At 40.2% G+C, this 23,957-nt stretch overlaps 1 protein-coding gene across 5 annotated transcripts; it reads left to right on the forward strand.

The window, feature by feature from the left end:
• The first annotated feature begins 5 nt into the window (after window positions 1-5).
• On the forward strand, window positions 6-21,991 carry TCAIM (T cell activation inhibitor, mitochondrial). 5 transcript variants are annotated; one of them, XM_040590303.1, is made up of 11 exons: window positions 6-205; window positions 2,888-2,964; window positions 6,233-6,368; window positions 6,917-7,070; window positions 8,276-8,522; window positions 9,968-10,090; window positions 12,735-12,832; window positions 14,234-14,325; window positions 16,575-16,807; window positions 17,354-17,485; window positions 20,850-21,991. In XM_040590303.1, exons 2-11 carry the CDS (start codon window positions 2,936-2,938, stop codon window positions 21,073-21,075), a joined length of 1,470 nt encoding a protein of 489 aa, XP_040446237.1. In that variant the 5' UTR covers window positions 6-205; window positions 2,888-2,935; the 3' UTR covers window positions 21,076-21,991. The 5 variants fall into 5 exon arrangements, with proteins under 5 accessions (XP_040446237.1, XP_040446234.1, XP_040446238.1 ...); XM_040590300.1 differs by lacking the exon at window positions 6-205 and adding an exon at window positions 673-804; XM_040590304.1 differs by lacking the exon at window positions 6-205 and adding an exon at window positions 952-971.
• Window positions 21,992-23,957: the final 1,966 nt, after the last annotated feature.

Below are 23,957 nucleotides of genomic sequence, written 5' to 3' on the forward strand. Positions count from 1 at the left end.
TGAGAGCGTTAACTTGATTTAAAGCTTCACTGAACGACAGATCTTTCCTGAACCCCGTCCGCCCTCTCTTAACCTGTTCCGCCTGGAAAGGCAGCGGGTCGTACGCACGTAACCCCGGTCCCTAGCAGGGCACCGCAGCATGCCCCAGCATCAGCCGCTTCCTGGCACCAACCACCTGGGAAGAAAAAACGGTGTATAGATGCAGGTATACGCGGAGCGCTACGCTAGAAACGGCAGGGAAAGAGCTCCCGCTCTTCCGCGCTGGCTCCCGCACCCGTCGGGCCGCCCGAGGCAGGGCCAGGGCCTGCACGGGTGCGGGTGAAGCCCCGCCGGCCTGGCCGCGGCGGCGCCTTGCCCGGGGTGCGCCTCCCGCGGCCCCCGTAACACCCGCGGGCACCGCCGCAGCGCGACGGGACCTGCTGCCCCGCGGCCGGCGCTGCGGGGGGGCAGCGGCAACGCCTTCAAGGGTCGCAGCGATCGCTACAACGGGTTTGTTCCACCTAATCCTCCGCACGCCGGCCCGTAGCGCTTCCGCACGGCCCCGGCGGCCGCGGAGCGGGCAGGGGACCAGGCTGCGCCTGCGCGGGGCGAGGCGGGCGGGGCGCGCAGGCCGGGCCGGGGCGGGCGGGGTCGGGAGCGCAGGCGCGCGCTGTTCCCACCGCCCCCGGCCCCGCCCCCGGCGGGAATCCCCCTCGCCCGCCGCGGCGCTGCCCCGCCCCCTCCCGCCGCTCCGGGGCCGTCGGCGGGGGCGGCTGCGCCAGGGGATGGGGGCCGAGTCCCGGCGGGCGCTGTCCGGCCGTGGCGGTAAGCGGGGCCGGGGGCCTCGGGCTCCTCCGCGCGGGGCGACGCCGCGGAGCGGGGAGAAAGGGAGGGGGCGGGGAAGGCGGCGCGACCTCGGACGACGGCGTGAGGCCGGGAGCGGGCGAGGGGCAGCTCCCGCCTGCCCGTGGCGGGCCCGTGGGCGCGGAGCGGTACGTGCAGACGCGCACGCGGCGGTGCGGGCCCGGCAGGTAGCAGCCGCCCGGCCCGGCCGCCTCCCTCCAGCGGCGCAGCCCCCGAGGCCGCCCTGGCGCGGCAGAGCGCCAGCCCCTGCGCGTGGCCGAGCCCCGGGCACCTGCCCGGCGCCGCGCCCGAGAGCCGCGGCGGGCGGGGGCTCCTTGCCGCGGCGCGGGGGGCCCGTGGCGCCGGAGGCCCTGGCGCACCCCGCTCCCCGCCGGCGCGGGGAAGACCTGCCCTTCCGCGCGTCGGGTGGTTCTGCCAGGGCTGCGTGAGCGGCGGAGCCGCCGGGGCCTGCGGGCCTCCCGCAGCGGGCCGGGCCGGTCGCCTCACGCCAGCCTGTGCCCTGCGCGCTGGCACCGGGCTCGTCGCCGTGCGGTTTCCCCGCCGCGCCGCGGGGGTCAGCGCGGATGAACCCCTGAGGTGAACGGTCCGGCGGCGCGGGTGGGGCGGGCGGCGCGTTCCCACCGGCGTCTGCAGGGTGGCTGCGGGGCGGCCCGTGTCCTGCGCCGTGCTGGCCAGCCCCTCTGAGCTGGCGGCAGGTGACACGCGAGACCGGAGGCTCTTGTTTACCTCAGCCACGTAACAGTTTCTCGGCGGTTAATAGAGCATTTAAAACAAGAAACAATGGTGGTTTTGTCCGGTTATATAAAGTGCCGCCGCAGATTAGTGAGATTGCTGGGTTTTTCCATCGTCTATCCAAATCCCTGAAGCTAAAATTACAGACGGAGAAATGTTTTATTACCAAAGGGCTTGTTGATGTACTTAAGTTAGCTGATGATTAGGACTGCTGCTAGAGGCGAAATTATTATTGCCTTTCCCACCTAGTTGAAAATCGGAAATTGGAAGACAAAAATTGAAAGGCGTTCTGGAGATATTTTATCTCTGCCTATTTTTTTTTTCTTCTCACTCTATTTGCTCACAAATACCTAGTAAAATATTTGGTAAACAGTTTACATTCTTTGTAGCAGTAAGATGCAATGCTAAAACTTCCAATGTCTTGGAAAACTGTCATGTGAGCTATTGTGCTGTATTGGAACCAGGATGGTATTTCTCTGATAACTGCTCATCTGAGGTGCTTGAAAATGGCAACGTGTGGGCCGTTAGTGGGGGCATGTTGTTTTCAAAAATGCAAAGAAAAGTATATTTAAAAATAAAAGTGCATGAAAAACACGAGGAAAACATTGCCAATAGGGGGCTACCCTCATAATCCCTAATAATTAGGTTTTAAGTTTGCACTCTGACAGGCTAAGTGGTTTATCTCCTCTTGGAAAACACTCAGTTACACTTGCGTAGTGCGGAAGTTACTAGTAAAAATTTTGAATTCATTTTTATGGATGCCAGCAAACTTTTGGTAAAGATTTCAAGGCATTGTTGTGTGGCAGTGCCTTTTCCTTTGTATTTATGTTGCACCCCCGTAAAATCGTTGGTGTACGTATTTTAAAGTATTATCATTGTTTGAAAGTTTTGGACTCAGTGGAGTGAAAATTTACATGGCATTTACTTGCTCTGTGTTTGTGCTGAAAGCAAGCTGCCTTTTTTGTTTCTATACTTCAAGACAAAAACTGAACATCAGGAAGAGCAGGAAACATTTGCAATTAGTTATTTCTTAGGGGGATTTTTCTTAACTGGACCATCTTTAAATATTAATCTTCCAATCAAATTATGGTAGCTACTGTTAATATTTGTAAGACACTGTTAGTGGAGGAAACTGAAAACATTCTTACAGAAAGCTTTTAGGTTTTATGTGTGATTTCGCAATTTTGTACTACTGTTGTGACTTTAAAAGTTATCACCTAGGATTTAGAAAATGCACTGGTAAGTAACAGGGGAAAATACTCATGTCCGTTACTAAATAGGATTTTTTCTTTTTCTTTATTTTTTTTCACAGTGAGTTAGTGGATGGCTGAAAGTTGGCTTGACCATTGGAATTGCTGAAATGTTCTGCTGCTTAAGAGCCGTGAGAAGGTATAGCATTGTTGCTGACCTAATTTACCTTTAACATATGTTTAAGTGTGTACTTACGGCTTGCATATATGTAAAACTGGTGTGGTTTTCTTGTTTAATGCTTATTCCTTTGGCTTTCTCATCTTTACAGCTTGAAGCTTTCAACAGAACATCCACAGCTGAAAATCCCCAAAGGCATATGCCAGTCCTCGAGTGAGACATTAAAAAGGTCTCAACAAAACAAGGGTTTTAAAATAGTTTAAGTATGAGAAAAGCGCAGCCTAAATCTGAATATGATATCAAATATATTACTGCATTATTGAGTTATTAAAGCTCAGTGTTTCAAAATGAGTGACTATATCTCTAATAAGGAGCTTAATTTAACAAAGCTTTTCAGTGCCAAAGCTATAAGCCAAAAATTTAAACTTCAGAGAGAAGTGAAGAAAAAATAAAAAAGAAAGTTGAAGAGAATTATTTAATCAATAAATTAAATCGCTCCTACAGTATGATTGCATAATATGTTCTAGTGGAGATTGTGTTTCATATCTTTCATGAAGTGGAGACGGCTGTTCTCAAAGTGCTTATGACCTTGATTTTAACACAAAGCCTTTCTTGGCTCTTAAAATCTAAATGAAGCTCATGGAAAAATTATTGCTCCTTGTGAGTGAAGCCATAAGCATTTTTCTTGCATTTTTTTCTCTCTAAATTCATTCTAATTCACTTACTTTGTCACTTCACTTGAAGGATGCCTCAGAGTTCTGTCTTTCACCTTCAGTAAATGAATTCTTCCTTCTGTCACGCAGACTAATTTTGGCCTTTGAGCGTCTCTCTTTTAAGCAAGTTCAAAATAGACTTTTGGCTGGAATCCTGAGCCTTCCTGCTAGCATGGCAGTGTTGTTTAGATACAAAACAAGGGAACTGGAGTTAACCATACTTGGCCATTTGTCTTGTAAAATACCGGATGGAAGTTTATGATTAATAAACTTGCAAGTATGATTAAGAGTTTCCAGGTATGTTGGAACTTTTTTCCCCTAACTACTGGAAGCAGCATGCAGTGTAGTTCGAGAGTGGATGTGGGAAATAACGTATGAATAAGGTGAAGATAGAAATATGCTTCTTACTTCCTCCAAGTAGTTGGGTCTAGGAGGATGTAGGTTTCTTGCACTGCTGTTAGTCAAAACTGCTATCAGACAGGTAGCTGGTTAATTTACTTTTTTGCCTTTGTTGGAAAATTAGTGGTTTTTTCCCTTTTTACTGCTTTGTACCCACTTGCTACCAAAAAAAAAATTTCTGCTCTTTCTTTTTTTTTTTTCCCCCCTCAGCAGGACAGTTATTTTGGTATTTTTGCAATACAAAATGGTAAAGCATATGATCAGGTGGACTTTTATCCATTGTGCTTCGCTTCCTTTCTTGCCAGGTCACGTAGACTTTTTTTCTGCATCACTGAGCAAATCTAGCGTGTTCTTGTCATTGAGAGCCTTTGCTTTCCGTAAAAATGTGATACCGTGTGGTGCTTCACCATCTCCTGCTATTTTGAGTAGGATCATGGGCTATAGTGATGACTAGTCTCAAAGTCTGAGATGCAGCCAGCAAGGAGGTAGAAATGTTTGCCAGTAATACATTTTATCTTTTTTTTATCTTCCATTTAATCCATGCACATAAATATTGGGTTTAGTCATAACCGTTTGAAATTTCATCAGTCTTCTTACATTACACATTTTCCATCCCACTTTTCTATGAAAACTTCTCATGTTTTCAGCATTCTGACTTTTCAGACCTACTAATTAAATATTTGCCCACCTCTTAGGCAGAAAAAGTTAGCTTTAACTACTTTCATGATTCTAATTGGAGAGTTGGAAATGTTGACAAAAAAAAGGTAAAGTAAGGGTCATTGCATCTGCTTGACAACTCAACTGCTGTCATTTACCGTTTGCCAAAATGAAAAATACTGCTTATTGTGTGAGCACAAATTTGGGGATTTTTTTTTTTTGGTTGGGTTTTTTATTTTAATTCTTGAAAGCAGTCAAGAAATAGTCTCACATATTTCTGTGTCCAGGATAATTATTTGGTCTAGGATGCTGAACAAATAACTCTTTGTAAAACAGTCTTGTTTACCGTTACTAATAAGGTTGTTAGCTTTATGTGAGTTGGAGGTAGCTTTGCCTCCAGTCTGCCATAGATTTTCCTATTCGGGGCTTGCAGTTTGAATGGTACTGTGAGGAGTGGAACAGCATTGTATTGATTGACAGAGGGGAATCCCTACCCTTCTGAGCTGCAAACTAAAATGAACATTAATCACAGAGAAAAATGGTTGGACTGTTGAATTTGTTAGCCCATGAAATCAGCTGAAGGAGAAATCTATTATTAAATATTTACCAATTCACATTTTCTTGCTGATTTTATATATACTGTCTCTTGGTAATTAGTTTGCTGACCTGAGTATCAGCTTTGAGCTATGGCAGGAAATTTTGGTGGTCTTTAATTCAGAACTTGTTTTTCCTCCCACTTCAGTCTTCTGTTACGCAAGTGTCCTCATTGCAGAACTGTTGTTTAATGTATGCATAATTGGAGGTTATTTGATCTTTTGTACTTTCTGAACTTCCTAGAACAACTTCAACTTAACTTTTCCTAGCACAAAAAAATTTCTTGTTTTTCTCTATTTCAATGAAGATCAAAGGGCAGAAAGGTTTTTCTTTGTTTTTACTTGATGTCTTCTATAAAGGGAGTATGTCTGGGAAAGTAGATTTTATTTTATTTTTTTAAACAGACACAGGTGTGTGGACCTTACAAACTAATGACAAACTTCTTTTGATTGAATTGTGATTATTATTCCTGGGTAAAATTTTATATTCTTTCAGCACTGCTTGAAAAATACTGGTTTTGGCTTTTTAACTTGGAGGTTCAAAAGTATGTAAGACTTGGCTTTTAAGAGCAGCTTCAGCAGTAGCTATGAAAAATACCACTGAAGCCAGTCTTCATCATTCAGACTACTTGACTGGGGAATTTTTGTTTGAGCCTGCTCCGAGAAAGTACAGTGAAAAGTTATTGTACTTATTTACATGCCTGTAATCAGCCGTTAGCATTCACCATTTCTCAAATTTGTTGGATTTGCTCTATATAAATGCAGCTTTGTGAGTCGCAAGGGGAAAACCCCAGAACTGAGACTTCTAATACCGGTTTAAAATTATTGCAGCTGTGAATGTTTACTCCATTCTGTCACATTCTAATGCCGTTTATATCAGTTTGTCTCTTGGTTGCATCATATATAAACATTTTGTTATTTTATTAGGTTATGTCTGGAGAAGATACTGCTACAGTGCATTCTTCAGTCAAGAACTTTATCAGGAGCTGATGCCATCAATGCTCTCAGACCTTTCTATTTTGCTGTGCATCCAGATTTCTTTGGCCAGCATCCCAAAGAGAGGGTAAAAATCTTTTAGTATGCTTTCTTTGTAAATGTATCACATGTCAGGGATGGAAATTTTCAAGTTTTCCTGCCATCAGAGACACAAAAGTAATATTAGAATTGAATATGGTTGTTACCAGAGAACAAAAAGATGCACTTTAAGTCCCTTAAAACACCTGTTACTTATTAGTCATATTTTCTGTTTAATTGTTATTAAACAAATATTGAATCCTTCCAGATTAATTTATAATACATATTACTTGCTTTGTCACAGTGAAATGCTCTGCATTATGTTTGAATCAATGTATTTCTTTAAGCTTGAAAAACTTAAAAGTGGTGTTTTGGAATGTACAGAAAGTACAAGTATGTATGTCATCCAGTTTATTCATGCAAGATAATTCATTTATGCTGAGAATATGAACTATATCACTACTTATTAAGAGCAGCTGGCAGTTTGTAAGAACTAATTCTGCATGTAAGATTAAAAATGTTTAGATGAAAAATGGCCAAATTCATCATCTGTAAGGTTTGTGGAGGTTTGGTTTTTGGTTTGTATTTTTTAAACAGGAAGTGAATGAAAACTCTCTGAAGAGGTTAAATGGCTACTTGGAGAACCTACAGAAACCAGGATTTCGCTCCTTTAAGCCAACTCAGCTTACGTTTTATGTAAGAGAAAGAGAACCAAACTCTTCTAATGTTCAAGAATCCTTCAGTGCTTCAGGTGCTTTTATATCGTGCAGAATGCATCTTCCTGTATTGAAACTTTTTCAGACCATAACTTAGCCTTGTGCCGTCATAATGACTTTCCGACTAAATAAAATCCTGTCAAACCATGAAAATATGTATTAAATATGCCAGCTAGGACCATGCAAGTAATGAAACATCTTAAGCTTTAAAAAACATTGAAAGAATAAGAACTGACAAAGTTGAGGCCAAGTTACAGTATGAGAAAGTAAAAAAAAAACAACCAACTCCTAAGTTGATGTCAGTGATTTTTCTGCTCTTAATACTGTTGTCATGTCTAGCTGGAACAACAGTTGGGTCCTTGTGCTCATTGCAGACAATGTGTAGTACACAATGTCAGGATGTTTGTAGGGTCAGTAGGAACTTACTGTGTAAGCAGAAGTTGTAGGATATCTGAAGCTTCAATTTACAACATTGTCTTTTAGCTTTGAGACTACAGAAAATATTGCTGAGTTTGGATTACTGGTTTTGATTAATTTTATTCTATGTATTTGGTCTGATGTACCAATATGCCTTACCTAACAGATGAGTTTTATGTTCTTTATACTGCTCATAAAAACACTTGAGCAAATTGTGAGGGACTCTAGTGCTAGAAAACAGTCATACCATTTTTCAAGAAAATAGTAGTGTTTTGTCCAGTGTACTTAAAATAAGAGTTGAACTGGCAGCTGTTACACTCTTGAGTCTACTTGCTTGCTTTCTAATGGGGCAGTTAGGCCTAATATCTAAGTGATGGGACTTAATTTTAGCCAGCGTGCAAGTGTAATGTTTTGTTCTGAAGCTGCTGTTGATAGCCTGTGAAGAGCTGTTGTAGTGTGGCGTTTCTACAGTAAATTATATCCAAAGTGATGATCAGTAATAACATGAGTTGTGTAGAGCTGTTGGACAAAACTGCCAGTGCTAAAGCAAAAGCATCCGTTTTTGGGTTATGCTGCATCTGTAGCTAGTTTTCCAATTTGTCCAGTGATTCAGGTAGTTAAAACAGCTCTATTTATAATTTTGGACATATAACAGTTTTAAATGTTAAACTGCACATTAATTTTGCAGTGAGTATTGAAATGACGATATCATAATTTCCGACTGTGTACGTCTTGTTTGGGCTCTTGTAAGATGAGAGAGATGTGGATGCATTTAACATAATTTCAATTAAATAATACTAATTGTGGGACTTGTATTTTATAGGATTTCGAGCAGTCAGTTTTACATTACATACTAGGGATCTCCTGAGCACAGTGTTAGATATTCTCAACTCCTGCAGTTTATCTACGGAGCATATTCAAAGTTTGAATGTGAACTCGCAGCCCCACAAGGAATCAAAAAGCACAGTGAACAGACCTATCAAATGGGATAAGACTTATTATTCATTTACTGGATTCAAGGATCCTGAGGAGGAACTAGAACAAGCCCAGAGAGTGGAAACAACTTTAATGTATGTAAAGCTTTTATTTAACTGGTATTTTGTAACCTAAATTGGTCTTATACTAATGCTGAGGTTTTTTAGATGCTACTGATAAACATTCTGAACAACACAAAACTTTATGGCCCAACATGTAATTCTGTCACGCTTTTTATAATTAAAGAGAGTTCAGGTGAGCTCCTGGGATAACTAGTGCCAGCTAAGCTGAGGCATTCTTGCGTTTTCGCACATCATTAATGTTTGGTCAATCTGGTTTTGGTTGATCTTCGCTTTTCAGTGTTGTGGAATATTGGTGGCGATTCAGTAGAAGGCAGAGGTTCCACTTGCTTCAAATGGCTCCTTACCACAAAACCATATGGCTGTTAACTTTATTTTTAGTATTTCATTATCACATTCTTGGGGGGATTGGGGTGTCAGATAAAACGTGAAAACTAAGGTTAGAATGTTATAATTTGCTAGATACCTTAGTGCTGTGCTCCTGATTTGTTGTTCAGTATACCAACGTTAATATTTAAATTGAGGCAATTATAAATTCTGAACTTGCATTAAATGCAGCATATTGTGCATTAGAAGTCGGTTGTTTATAAAACTGTGGTGGTAGTATCTTCAGAGCATCATACTGCCTAGCACCTCTCAAATAAAACTACTATAATATATGCTACTGTAAAACACCTAACTGAGATTTAACATACTAGAAAATATTTTTACTTATTTCTACACGTTTACAGGAAATGCCACAAACGGTTACATATTAACAGTCTGGTTTTAATACCTAGCTGTTTGGCACTGGGCCTCTCCTGAGTTTGAATTTTTTTGCTTAGAATACAGTGTGAGAATGGAAGTATTTCTTTGTTAAAATACAAGTGTGAAAATAAGTTTATGATATGAACAAAGGCTAAATCTCTTAAAGTAGCATTTTCCTAGAAATAGAATGATCTACTTATTGAAAGTTTTAGATGTACTCCATGAATCATGTTTGCCTGGTTGTGATTATTGACAGAAGAACTGTAAAACTTTGACCTGCTTTATCTATGTTCATCCCAGCTCTGTAAGAGTTACCTAACTTAGCCCCTCAGTACCATCTCCTTTATTTGATAGTCTACTATAATCACTTTGGTGATTCGGGTTTTTTTGAAGATGCCCCCCTAAATCACACTAATCTGCTGCTCTACACCTTTCACAACCCTAAGTCTTACAGGTGGAACGTTGTCAGTGTCTTTTGGTTCAATTTGATTCCCTAGTCCCCCTCAAAAACATTAAGCACCAGGTATTCCTTTGCAGATATCTTAAGGTAAACCACTGCAATTTCAGTTTTTGTCCTCTACTTTTAAAAAACCCTTTACCTCGTAAACTGAAATAAAATCTTAATGTTAACAGTAAGAATTCAGTTAGTTGTACTGTTTTCATGACAGATAATACAGCATGCCTCTAATGTTAGTTTTTTCCTCTTCTTTCAGATCCTGGCTAGATGATAACGAAGCAAGTGCGGTAAAAAAACTGAAAAAGAGTTTGCCACTTAGAAAAGAACTAGAACGTTTAAAATTTGAGCTCTCTCATCAACTCCAGCTCTCAGATATCAGGTAATAAGTTAGATCAGTTGGACTCAGATTAAGACAGTCAAAGCCAGGAAGTATTGTGTAATACTATGCCATGAGCTGTAGAAGCCTATTCCAGCAAAACAGCTACATTTCATATATGTAAAAGTGTTATTGCACTGAATATTTTTCTAGAAGAATTCTATGGGGACAAAAGTTTCCTGTTACAATCTGCTCAAAAAGACCTAGTGTTTGTAACTAAAAACATAGGCTCCAGTTGAGACAAACACCTAAACACTTGAAAATAGGACCTCTGTGTGTGCATTAGTTTGGGTGTTTTCCTCAATGAAATTGCTTTTGCTGAATGCGGGTGAATATCTACAAAGGTAACTAGATTAGCAGTGAAATGCAGCTTTGCACATGGTACCTATTGACATCCTGTGAAGGCTTAATAAAAATGTTGTTCTTTTTAGTGTCTCGTTCCCCACACTCTAGAGGAGGAGGATATTTGCCTGAAGGGGCTGAGTACAGTTGGTAATCTTGATTCTTCAGAATATTTTCCAGAAAATAATTTATGATCCTTTAAATTTTGTCCCTTCGATTGAGGATGTTCTGAAGTGGAATATTCAGGATGGGAAATGACAGTGAGGGTATTGAATAATGGAAAAATAAACTTTGGGGATTATTTCAAGGAGTAGTCTGTTAAGTTCTTCTTTTAACCAGGAAAGGGAGAGTTGGAGCTTCTGAAATCATGCTTTTGTCCTTTCACTCTGTAAAAAGACCCTGATTTCCTTTAAGCTGAAGCAGTGTTTTTTAATGCAATTTCTAATTCTCTGCAACTGTGCTTTGGTGGGAGTTTTAAGGTTTCTGAAACAGTCTTCGGTATTAGAGGCATAGGTTTGGTTCTGTTCATGGCTTGAATTTAATTTTCTTATAATTTGTGCTTTTAAAATGCACTAAAACTATTGTGTTCCAATGAGGCGTTACTAACCTTCCAAGAGTTACATTGTCATAATTCAAAAAGGAATGTGAGTGTAGAAATCTGACAAGCTAGTGTCTTAATAGGAAACTATATTTGCAATCCTGCAGCCTAATGCTAGTTTTCACAGAGGTTTAAAAAAGTAATAGGGTCACTGGCTTTACTCCATGTATAAGTTTAGGATGGCTGAAGAGAAGGTAGGATCTATGAGGCACCTTTTTTGCTCTCAGCAGCACCAGACAGGAATTTAAGTGTTACTGACTTGCGTTACAATAGACTGAGTTGCCTCCTAAGTGCCGTGGCACAGTGCCATTCTCTGCATCCCAAAGAGTGGTTCTTTGCCAGTTAGGTTTCCCTAAATGAGATGATGTGGGTTGACCTCAGCTAGCAGCTAAGTACCTACCCACACAGCTGCTCACTCATACACCCCCATCGGGATGGGAGGAAGAGAATAGGAAGAGCAAAAGCAAGAGAACTCATGGAACAAGGTAGAAGTTTTAATAGGTGAAGTGTAGCAAAGCTGCATGTTCAAGCAAAGCAAAAGGAGGAATTAATTCATTACTCCCCGTTGGCAGGCACGTGTTCTTCTGGAAAGCAGGGCCCCAGCATGTGTAGTGCTTGCCTGGGAATACAAACACCATAACCACGAGGGTCCCCCCTTCATCCTCCTTTCCCTGAGCATTTATTGCTGAGCACAACATCATACGGTCTGGAGTATCCCTTTGGTCAGTTGGAGTCACCTATCCCAGCTGTGTCCCCTCCCAGCTTCTTGCCCGCTCCAGCCTACTTCCCAGTGGAGGGGGCAGAGTAGGAAGAAAAAGCGAGAACCTGGACACTGTGTCAGTGCTGCACAGTAGCCAAAACAGTGGTATGTTATCAACCTTGTTTTAGTAAAAAATACAAAACACGGGAGTGTTAATGAAGAAAATTAACTCCCTCCCAGATGGGCCCAGTACAATAAGGAAATGGTAATTTCCCATTTTCAGACAGTTTTATATCAGCTAGAAGTTTGTTAAAGGGTGTAATTTTTCAATATGCTGGGACAATTTTACAGTTTAAATGCTTCTTGAAATTGTTAGGAGTTTGTCTTACCTGTCTGGTGGAAGAGATGTCAAAGCTATTGTATATTGAAGTCAGCAATGTGACACCTGGCTCCTGTAAGGTTTAACGAAAATTATTCCACTGTGAAATATGAATATATAGACAGCAACTTGCTGCTGGAATCTTAATAATGTTCTGGGCTAGGAACTCGAAGAAAAAGAAAAAAAAGAGATGGTCCTTATATACAGTATTTGCTCCTCTAGGCAAACATTACACAGTGTACAACAAACTGCATGCCACATGACAGCTGAATACTGTTGCTGTTTACTTACAAATCCCTTATTGGGAGAGAAATTTCCAAGTTGTGTTCTGTCTACTGGGTTTTATATTTATTTTTTCATATGTCTGATTTTACCCCTTTGGAGGGAGGGGTGTTGGTTGGTTGGGCTTTTGGCACTCACTTTAAGAAAGATTGAAATTTTATTTAGGTGTTTTATCTGTCCAAATAGCATATGATGCAGACAGCTTTTCAGTAGGCCTTTGCTTTTATTACAGTTGGAGTGCTATTTTGTTTGAGTTATAAAGCTTTCAGCTGCATCTCCAGTTCTGTGAATTATTTTTTTTTAATAATGTTGAGAATGAAATGCTTTCAATTATATTTTTATGTAGGTGGCAGAGAAGCTGGGGTATTGCTCACCGCTGTAGCCAACTACACAGTCTAGGTCGATTAGTCCAACAGAGACCTGAAGTATTAAAGAATGTTAAAGGTATTTCTGTTGCTTGTTTCATATATCCTAATACAGTATTGATTCAGAGATGAGCATGAGTCTTCTGTGACAAGGGAGCTCCAGTTCTTTTCATGAATGCTTTTGATAACTGCAAAAACAAGCCTGCCAGCCTTACTGAAAAGCTGGTAAGAACTGACATTTTAAGCTACTGGGTATTTTTTAAAGTGACCTTTCCTTACAGTGTGTTTGCTACATCCAGCTTCTATTTTACACCTTAATAGTTAGTATTTTCAAAGGAAAAACTGAAATATTCTGTAAACCTGACCTACCATTCTTCTCATGCAGCTGTTTGACCTGTGGCAGTAGCTGTTTGCTCTAATTGTAACTCCACATTTTATGCCTGTCTGCAGATACTCAGTTTTGAGTGGCTTTCATTTGAGGGTTCACCTAATCCTTTGTCAAAAGACAGAGTGGGTAGGACAATAAGTAGTCGTTGTAAATTGTATCAAGTTTCAAATTAGTTTCTTTACCTGAGCGTGCTAAGGATTTAAAGTGCTAGAGAAGTCTGTCTTGTGAATCTGTTGTAGTCTCCACCTTTGAAGATCTTTAATAATATACTGGACAAATACACAGGTACCATTGATCTTGCCTTGGGGTACAAGGATGGACTAGATGCCTTCAAGTCAGTGTTGCTCGCTCTTAAGGATTTTGGAAGACTGATTTCTGAAAGCAAGAGCTTCTGTTTAAGCCTTGTCTTGTAGATTAATACATCCCACTGAAGACTTTTTTTGTGGAAGTTTATTTTAATAAACAGTTGCCTGTGCTTTTACCCTAAAGAATTCTTGAGGATATTTGTACTTTGCTTAAAAAAACCATACTTGGACTCAAAGCTGACTTGTCCCCCCAGAAGTAAACCTAGTATTATCCTTTTGTTGTCTCTATTCTTTCTTTTAAAAAAGAGCAAAAACCTAATGTGAAAGCATTTCTTGCAGCTTGCATGTTGCAGAGAGTTCTGTGGAAGCAGTAGTTCTCTGACCAACTTTTACCTTATTTATATATACTTTAAGTGTACAGCATGTATTTCTTACTGCATACGTGATTTGTACAGTTTCTTTGACTATGCTGTCTGCTGAGATTTTTTATTTTAAAAGTAGTCTTTGTAAGAAGAAAAGTCCAGTTAACTAAAAAAAAAAATCTATTGAGTTTAAACAGGGACAAGGCAAATGCTAAGTAAAGTTTGTATGAAAAAATTCATACTGGAGCTGGAGTTTTCAAGGATCACTCTTTCAAATCTTGAGAATAACAAAAACACCTGCTTGTGTGTCTTTGTGCTGTAGAAATGTGTTGTTCATGACAAGTTACTAGCTTAGCTAAGCCTTAAATAGTGATAGGAATAATTGCAATAACCTAAATTAGTAAAGAGTTTTGTTCAATCTTCAGGGCGCACGGTGGTATTTACAGACCGTTCAGGTATGAGTGCAGCAGGCCACGTAATGCTGGGAACCATGGATGTTCACCATCACTGGACCAAAGTAAGAAGATTTCCAAGTAAATGATACTGCCTCTTGTTATGATATCCTCTTTTACACGATAACCAAAATATTAATTGGTGCAGATAACTGATGAGTAATTTAAAGCAAAGACATAGCTAGTATGTTTAGCATAACTGTGTACATTGCATTCTAAATTTAATCCTGTGATATACTGTTACTAACAGCAATCTTTGTCAGGTTTTTGCTGCCGCTTTCACAAACCAATCAGTCCTACCCCTGATTAGGTACAAAGAAAAATAATCTTATGCAGTGTTCCAGTGCAGTGAGCACCGGCAGAATATTTCATGATCCATAAAGAGCTCATTCCCCTGAAGAATGTACAAATTTTATTCAGATTTTTTGTAAAAATGGATTTAAAGGGAGTTGTGAAGTGATCATTTCAGTCAATGGCTGCTAACCAACCCTGTCACTTCAATTTGTTCTTTTAGGCAGGTAATGTGTGCGTTGCAGAAATCTAGTGGCTATGTGAATTCTGCTGCTGCTTGGGTAAAGTTCAGAGTTGACAAGCTTTCTGGCACCCTGAATGATAAAGTATTATATGCAAAGGACCACAAATAAAATATGTAACGATGTCAGCATGTCCCTGCAGGAAATTTTCTGGAATCTGGTTGCTGAAATATTATTGATAGTTCTACAAAAAAAATATTCCTTTGTAAAGGAGGTAACTGGTGGCATTTCACAGTTGGGAATTTCACCTAGCTAGAGTATTGGAATATTCTATTTCTGTATTCCAATCAATGAATAATACGAAAATTTAGCTCTCAATCCAAAGCTTCCTCTGGTGGTTGCTTGAACTTTTGCCTATGTGTGTTTCACTGAGGGAGAAGATAAACCATGGTTTGTTAATGTGAATGATTTACAGAGAACTTAAACTGAGAAACTAGAATTTAATGCAAAACTTTCTACTCTGAGATTTGAGAGTGTTGATAGTAATTGGAATAAAAGTGTTCTAATTATAAAGACTGTGTCCCTTGAAAAGAGAATATATTCCTCTTTCAAACCTTTGCTGAGGGGTTTTCTGAACGGGTCGTGTTTCTGCACAAAGTGTTGTGCAGGTGGGATGATGTGGTGATGGTGTTTGCTTTGGAAGACAGAAGGGTATGTATTTGAACCTGAAATCAAAGGCTTTTATTTTCAAATGCACTGAAGATCAGGTTAAATGAGACACAGAAAAAGTCTGTGAAAACCTTTTTGAGGTTGGTTAGCTGCTTGGTTTTTAGAGAGCAGAATTTTTTTTTGTCTAATATTAATGTACCAATATTTTTGAAAGCAGTCCTAACGGCTGTTACTTTTGTTACTAATTATTAGAAGAAGGAAGCAGCAGAATAGTGTTCAAGTCAGCCTGTAGAATGCTTGGTCAGAGGTGCAATATTCAGAGGATTTTTGCAGGTTTTCTCTGTAACAAATGCAAATGCTGAACCAATGGATTTTACTGTGACAAAAGCTGTTCTGATTCTGCTTCTCTTGGGCTTCCAAAGAGATTATTCTGAAATCACTTGAAGTGTTCCAGCAGCAGTATTTTTTGGTATGGAAAACTACGTTGTAGTAATAACTAGGTAGAAGATAAGTAGTGACTACTACTACAGACTTGTTGCCCTGTTCCAGCCTTCTCCCTGTCACACCTTCTATGTCTTTACTCACAAGTCTGATCACTTCTTAACCTTTTCTCGTATAGGTTTTGTAGATGAGAAATCTGGGACCTTTCTCCTCTCCCTTCAGACTCAAGATGAGCTAGGTTATGATCCAAACCCTTGGAAAAAACTTGTTTCAGTAACAGAGACTTCTCTTTTTTAGGAGTTCATATAAATTACACTGGCAAAACCACTTTTGACTGTATGTGGAATAGCTCTACTACTATAACTGTGGTGATAAACTTTTTATGTAGGCCTCAGATTATAAACTTTTTTTATCTGGGGCTATTAATTTCTCTCTATAGAGAGAGAAAGAGGATATCTGTCGGTTTTGTTAGGGCCTTTTGGTGCCTTTATAGTATAAAGTAAATACTCAGAATAATTACAGTCTTATTCCACTATGTCTTCCCCTAAAATGTATGTACTCTATATTTCTGATTTTTGGTGTTCTTTGAATTTTATTTTTCCTCCTTCCTTGGGTTCCATGTTTACTTTAAGACACTCTTCTTTTATAGTTTCACGGGGATGGGGGTAGTTCCTTAATTTTAAGTTTTATGCTTTGTAACATAGAAGATGTTCGTTTGTGTGTGTGCGCAGATTTTTGAGAGATTGCCAAATTATTATAAACTTCAGAAAAGGCTGCTCTTCTTGGAAGACCGGATAAGCCAACTTCTGGGAGGCATACAAGTAATATATATTGAAGAACTGCAACCCCTATTGACTCTAGAAGAGTACTACGAGACTCTAGATTCTTTCTATAATAAATTACGTGACAGTAGACTACCTTTTCATCCTCGCAGTCTGCGAGGCTTGCAGATGGTTCTGGAGAGGTAGGTATTTTCAGGAAAGTTTCTTCCTTTTAGAGCCTTAGTCTTCTTTTTTATGGTTACACTGATTATTACTCTTACTATGAAGAAAACTAATATAATAACGGATTTTCGTTATGTTGAAGTCTTTTTGTTTGTAAAGGTTTTAAGTGCCTTTTTATGGGTTAAGAAGGAATCAAACTGAAGAAAATCCTGCTTAATTTCGTGCAAGTTAGAGTCAAAGTTCTGTCTTTATCTTAGCAGTGTTCTGCTGTGTTAAGTCAAAGGTTTTATGCTGTCAGGTCAACACTCAGCTGTGTATGATGGTGCTGCTGTTTATATTTTTTTTAGTATTGTTGAGAGTTAATTTTGACATGTAATTTTTAAAAAGCTTTTTTTATGATGCTTATGTATTCTCATGAATCAAACTTGATTTTCTACCACTTATTCTGATTGTAATTAACCGATACTCTTTTTATCTTCAGAATTTGTTCTGAAAGTAATTCACGTAAATACTTGCATAAGAGAAAAAATGATACCTTGTTTTTTACTTCTGTCATGTTTCATTAGTGACAGGTATGCACCAAGCTTACATGAATTTGGACACTTTATGATCCCAACGGTCTGTGATCCAGCAACCCTTCAATGGTTTTTTTTTGCCAAAGCACAGGAAGCAAGGCATAATCTGAAAAGACAGGAGGAGTAAGTGTTCATGTGTCTCAATATGTTTAGCTCATGAAAATCTTTGTATGTCATGTTTTATTTGGAGGAGGAGAACTCTGAAGAATGTATTCATGCTCTTGTAGTGGGGAAAAAACTTCTGCTTATAAAACAGAACTTTACCCATCAGCTTTACTAATTCAAAAATTTTAGCTTTCAGTGAACACAGTTATTGGAAAATACCCATCCTTCACCTTGTAGAAATAGTTGTACTTTATTCAGAAATAAAAGATCTTTGCTTACAAGATAAAATTACATAATTTTTTTAAAATTAATTCCCCAAAGGGGAGGGGTTGGAATTTTTAAGGAAGAGACCTTTTTATTGAATAATAACAGCAGCAACCTCCTATTGACGTTACTTACATTGTGACAAGAAAGCAGTAAAATCTAAAAATAACTTGAGACTGATTATAGAATCATTATTTCTAATTGTCAGTTAGTTGAGGAAAAGATTAATTAGTACCTAACAAGGGGAAGGAAAAAAATGGGGTAGAACGATGAGACAAATACCTCCTTGGTACTCTTTCACAGATGCGAGAGAGATAACAGTAGTGAGTCATAGTTTAAAGTTCATGACTTGTACTATCCATCAGAACTGTAAATTTTTTTCTTGTTCTTGTATGTGTCTTTGAGGATTAAGAGCATGAAGTAGAAACACTGGTTTTATTTTGAATAAAATACTGTGATAGATAACTGGGTATTATGTCCTTTTAGAGGTTGTTACTGCAAGTTTATTTTCTGCTTAGGAAAGCTTTTAATGAATTATTGAAGTACCACACTGTCATGAGTGTATACCTGATATATTGATCCAGATTTTTTTTGTGAAGGTATTTTAGGCACGAGTCTTACTGAAGGCTGTAATACTTTAGCTCCGTTAAGACCTGATTACTTGGGAGGATGTGTTTTGGAGATAAACTTTGGTAAAACATGGAGGGTTTTTGGAATTTTTCCATAACCCTAGTCTAGCTTTGAAGTTAGATTATTTTTGCCATATAAGTTATAACTGCTGAATAGCTCTCTGTGTAGCCGTCCATATGTGACAGCTGGGAAAGTATTGTCAGTAGAGATTGGGAGGGATGTTGTAGCCAGCGTATGCATTTGTGTCTGGGTTAACTCACTCTCCAAAAACCTCGCATTGCCCTACAGTATAAAGGCACTAATCCAGGAAAAATGTGGGGCTTCCCTCAGAGTGGAAGCAGCTGTGTTGTAAGAGCCAAGCTGTGTATCTCAGCTTTTGTTGTGTGTTGGATGACTGCTGGTTTGTGTAACGTAGTAAAGAACAACTATACTAGGTCATGTTGAAGGTCTGTCTCCATCATCCATTAGCTTATGGAAAGTCTGTGTGAATGGGGCAAAAATGGTGGGTTTTTGTACTCTGTACTCCTTTCCAATTTCTGACTGACTGCACTTCAGAAAACTGAAGCTGGAAACATTGTCATGTTAAGAGCATTTAACAGATCATCTTTCCCCCCTACCCCCCTTAGATGTTTAATCATTTATTGAGCTGATTTATACTTGTGCCATGGGGTATTTTGGAGCCACAAAATTGCAGTTGAATTACGTGTAGCATATGTATATGAAGGAGGGAAGAGGTGTTCTGTTTTGTAGACCTACAGCCTGATGATTTAATTTGTCATTCTCTCTTGTTCTTGTGCTGTAGGAAATATAAAACCAGTCATTCTGTATTTATCACCTTTACTTTTTTGTGGATATGTCATATTTTGCCTTAATTGTCTCTTTGAGGCTGAAATCTCCTTTTCTACTTAATACTTCCTTGAACAGAACGTATTCTGTACTTCTGACTTTCCTTAGCCTCCTGTGGCTGTTAAAGGGGCCCTGAGATAAAGGAAAATACTTTGAGATGTACTGGATTTACTTTGCACATGCAGATGAACGTTTTACATGCAGTAAATAGCATCGTGTAGCTGGAATTCTGTATGACCTGATGTACTGGGGAGTTTAAATGCTGCTGTTCTAGCAAGTTGTCTTATCTGTGTGGACAATGTCAGTCTTCTAGTAATGCAGGATTTAGTAGGACTCTACTTCTCCTTCCCTTGCTTTTGCAACCTATCAGTTTTGTATTGTGATAGAGGTGTAAACCTCCTTGTGGAAGTGACTAAAAATAAACCCACAGTTCTCACTGTGTGCAGCTAACTTTATATCCTTCAGGGCAGCCTGAGGTTTCACGGAAGAGGAAAGCTTGGTGCTCAGCTGTTTGGGAAAGTGCTCAGGAGGGTGGCGTGAATACAGTCAGTAGGCAGGGTAGGCTTGCTCCAGGTTAACTCACTGGCTCAGTTCACCCCTGACCGCCAGAGCTGGGCTGGGCTGGCTCTTGTACAGCCATCCGAATGCCTCAGCAGGGCGCAGTGCCTCGCAGGTACATGGAGATCCCACACTGAGCTGTGTAAAGGGGGGTGTTAAGCCCCTACGGCACTGTTTTCACCTGAGTCAGATGTCTCGGTAGCTGTTCCACGCTTAGCTTGGGCTGATTCCCGTCCCAGTCCCAGTGGCCCTGCAAATGTGCTCCTCCCCTGTTCAGCACAGAGTCTCTTGTAGAGCAGCACCAGTGCTGTTCCCCTAAGCAAGCTGGCTCTGGAAGTATGGCGATGTTAATGTGGCACAGTGCCTGAGCTAGGAAGGCTGGCTGAACCTGAACTGTCTCTACATTAGACGATCAGCCACCGTTCCAGTGACTCTTAATTAATTCTGCACATTAACTTTATTTCTGAGTAGTTTGAGTTTGCCATGTGGTGTCTTATCACTCTCTCTGGGGTGAATGGAAAAAATCATCTACGAGCTATGAATTCAGTATTCATAGAATCATTTAGGTTGGAAAAGACCTTTAATAGTTCTGCAATTAGTAAGTTATTGACACATTTAATATACATCAGGTAGCTGTACCTGTCGTCTGTTGGTTTTGATGACGTGCAGAGTACGGATCTCAGTTAAAAAGACAGAGTAATTCCTAACATGATTTTATTCTTAAAGCTTACACTTTCAAGGTTGCTTAAGTACTTTCATCCCATACGTTAAAAATGGAGCTTCATAAGACTTCTCTGTTGGTATTTTTCCCTGTTTCCTGGTGACCAAAAAAATGTCATGGGCTTTCAAACATGAATCGGTAGGCATACTGTTGCCCATAGCCGTGAAAGCATGTTCAGTCTAGCCTCTGAGGTAGGCATGTGAGTATCAGCCTGTACAAAAATCTCAGCTGTGCCATAGCTGTACATGAAATGACACCTTTGTTTACGTGTATATAACCTACAAATATACTTATTTCAAGGTGTTTCTTTTTTAAGAGATTTAAGTTCTAATTTTGTCACTGTATGTTGTCTTCATTTGCTAGGATGATGATTACAGAAAAAGAGCTAATCGATACTTCCACTGAAAAATTTTCATTGGATCGGCTGTATAAGGAACCCAGTGTTTCCAGTGCACAGATGATAGATTGTTGTAAGCGACTGCTGGAAGAATCATTGCCGTACCTACAAGGCATGCACCTTTGCATATCGCATTTCTACTCTGTGCTGCAGGATGGAGACCTGTGTATACCTTGGAACTGGAAAAACTGAGGACATATCTGATAATCAGATGAATTGTTTATTTTCTGTAAGAGGCTATAAATATGGTTGGTTTTAAGAGTAAATTATTTAAATCTGTATTTTGATATCAGTATTCAACCCACAAATTTTCTTATAACTGCTGCTCAACAAGTTTGGAGTCCTAGACAATTTGCACAGTACACGGTATTGCTAGTTCTGGGAAAGACATCTGTACATTCTCCATACTACTGTAGGAGTCCTGGTGTATTGTGAAACCACATTTTTGTAGCGAATTATGAAAATACATTAAATTGCAAGTCTGAAAAAATGTGCATGTGTATTTTTAATATACATTAATATCACCGAATAGATTATCGTAAATAGTGAGTGCACTACTCAGACCAGGCATTACATGTTATCTTACGGGATTTACTGAATGCAGAAGTTGAGTACCTAAGTTGTCAGGTGGCAGTATTTCATATTGCTACCTATTACTGAATTTAAAAAAAAGACAAGGGGAAAAAACATCAGAGTATTTCTACTGTGTAGGAGAAAGCAGTGCATTAACTTGGCCTCAAGAGTAGAGTTTCATGTGCTGGCCCAGTATTGTTGCCTTAGAATTTTGAAATACGCCAATTGTACTGTCTGCAGTTTCTTTAAAGGAGATGTCATTCTCTTCTTGTTTTCCGGCATTTGCTCCATAAATACAGACAATCCTCTTTACTTATGTTATAACAGATTGCAAATCCCATTCACAACACTTAAAAGCTGAGTAGTTTAATGTGACATCTAAGGAAAGGAAGCATTGGTTTACGTGGGATTGTCTGCAAGAATAAGCACTTCCCGGTGAGAGCAAGGAGTTTGCAGTAAGGCAAATGTGCATGGATTTTTACTGGTATGTTATTCCTTGAAAAAAAATGAAATAAAGTGTGAATGTATATCAACACTTTCCTTGTAATACATGCCGAGATGAATTTTGTATTTTGGGTTACTATTTTGCAAAATCTCTTTTGAGAACAAACTCCTTCATGTTTTTGGACTGGAATTCACCTAAAATAACTGTAGAGGGAAAAAAAATAATTGTCAAATCCTTACTTGTATTTTATATTTGTATTTAGCAGGGAAACTGTTGCGGGTCTCTGTTTTCTCCAGTTGCAAGGCTCAGTGTCAAGTTCTTTATTATGTTGCGAAACTTAAAAGAAAGACCCTGGCTGCCATCTCAGGCATGTCTGTTTGAAAGCATCAAGAGACAAGCTGTGAATTTATCAGGCCATTTATTCAGCCGAACAACTAGCAATTCCTGTATAGGTTCTGAAGATCAGTTGATAGTCTCTTTAAGTAGTTAACTTCCATTGCACGTTTCTTGCCGTCGCTCTGTCTGGGGCTGATGGTGCTGCCTGTGTCCCAGTTGTGCTAAGCCCATGGGCCAGCCCTATCAGTTATAGCCTGGCAATATTCCATGCAACAGCTCTTGGAAACTAGGGTGTCTCAGGAATAAAAACCGTGTAGTATTTTTTTTTTTTTTCCCTTGCTTGAGTTGAATGCCTCCTCACAGGTCCTTAGGCAAGAAGCAGCTGTCCAGTTTGACTGTAGAGGAGATCAAAAAAGTCAGAGAGAAAGTGAGTAGACTCCATCGAGAGCTTGATGCAATTCTGTGAGGACTGATGCTAACGTCACAGAAAGCAGAGACTAAACCTGGGGTCATTCTCCTTGTGGTGTAGAGGAGACCTCTAGAACTGGCTGGAGAAGGAGGTGTAAGCAGTGAAGAGCCTTTTATGAAACGGAGCATGGGACGTTTCCGCAAGTAAGGTGAGGTAGTGGAGACCTTGACCTGGAATAGGGACCAGAATAGGTAAGGGCAAGAGGGAGTGGGACTGGGTTTAAAGGTGCAAGCAGCAAAAATGGTTGCTGTTAAACATATCCAGTCTGGGATAGGTCTTGAAGATTCTTGCCAATCCTTCAAAGGGGAAGTAGCCAAAACCCTCTTGGGGGGGGGGGGAATCGGGGAAGGGCGGCATGGCAGCCTGCTGTTCCGACAGTTCCCGCTGGGATGGGGTGCAGGGTCTGTGCAATAAGCCGGAGTTCCAGCCCTGCTGCTGTCCCACTGGAGAGGTGGTCAGCTCTGGTGCTGTCGGGGTGGCCCTTCCCTTTTCTGTCAGGCTCTGGGTTCTGCTTCCTGAAGTTCTGCAGCAGATGTATCTCAAAATCTCAAACTGCTCAGAAGTTGAGCAATATAAAATTGAAGGTTGCGTATAGGTCGGTAATTCGGCACGGTAAAGTCTGGGTCAGAACAGGGTTACTTTGTAGTGCGCTCCCTAGATCAGTTTTACTGCAGGATGGTTGAATTGACTTTACAAACACGGACCTCCCAACATTTGTTAACATACTTAGAAAAGCTGTGGAAAAAAACAAAATGATAAACTTAATGTGCATGTTGCAGATATTAATTTTGACACATTTGACTTATTGTGAAGACTGTCCCAAAGGTGACAGTGAATTACCTGTTCAGGTAAATGTGTGTGAGTTAAATCTGTCAGAATATTTTGCTTTCTGTCGTTTTAATGAAGGGGGGGGGAAACGGTTTAGAGCTCTGAAAGCGTTTTGTTACAATGGCAGGGTGGAAATGAACAATGATTTGAAACTTTTGTCTGTTCTTAAACTATGTAGAACACCTCAAATCCTGTTCAACAGACTGTGCTATCAGCTCATCGTGGAAATAGATTTGTAAGAATATTAACACGTACTGTCATTTTATTCAGTGCAGAATTCCTCCTTGCTCTGGCCAACAACTAAAACCATGCTTGGTATGAAGTTTCGAAGTGGGTTCTCTTCCAAAACAAATCCTAATGTTAATTTAAGTGGAGCTGGCGTCTTGCTGTTTTAATCACTGTTGCTTGGCTTAGATTTTGAGG

Source organism: Falco naumanni, chromosome 4 (assembly GCF_017639655.2).
Source record: "Falco naumanni isolate bFalNau1 chromosome 4, bFalNau1.pat, whole genome shotgun sequence".
Classification (NCBI taxonomy): Eukaryota; Metazoa; Chordata; class Aves; order Falconiformes; family Falconidae; genus Falco; species Falco naumanni.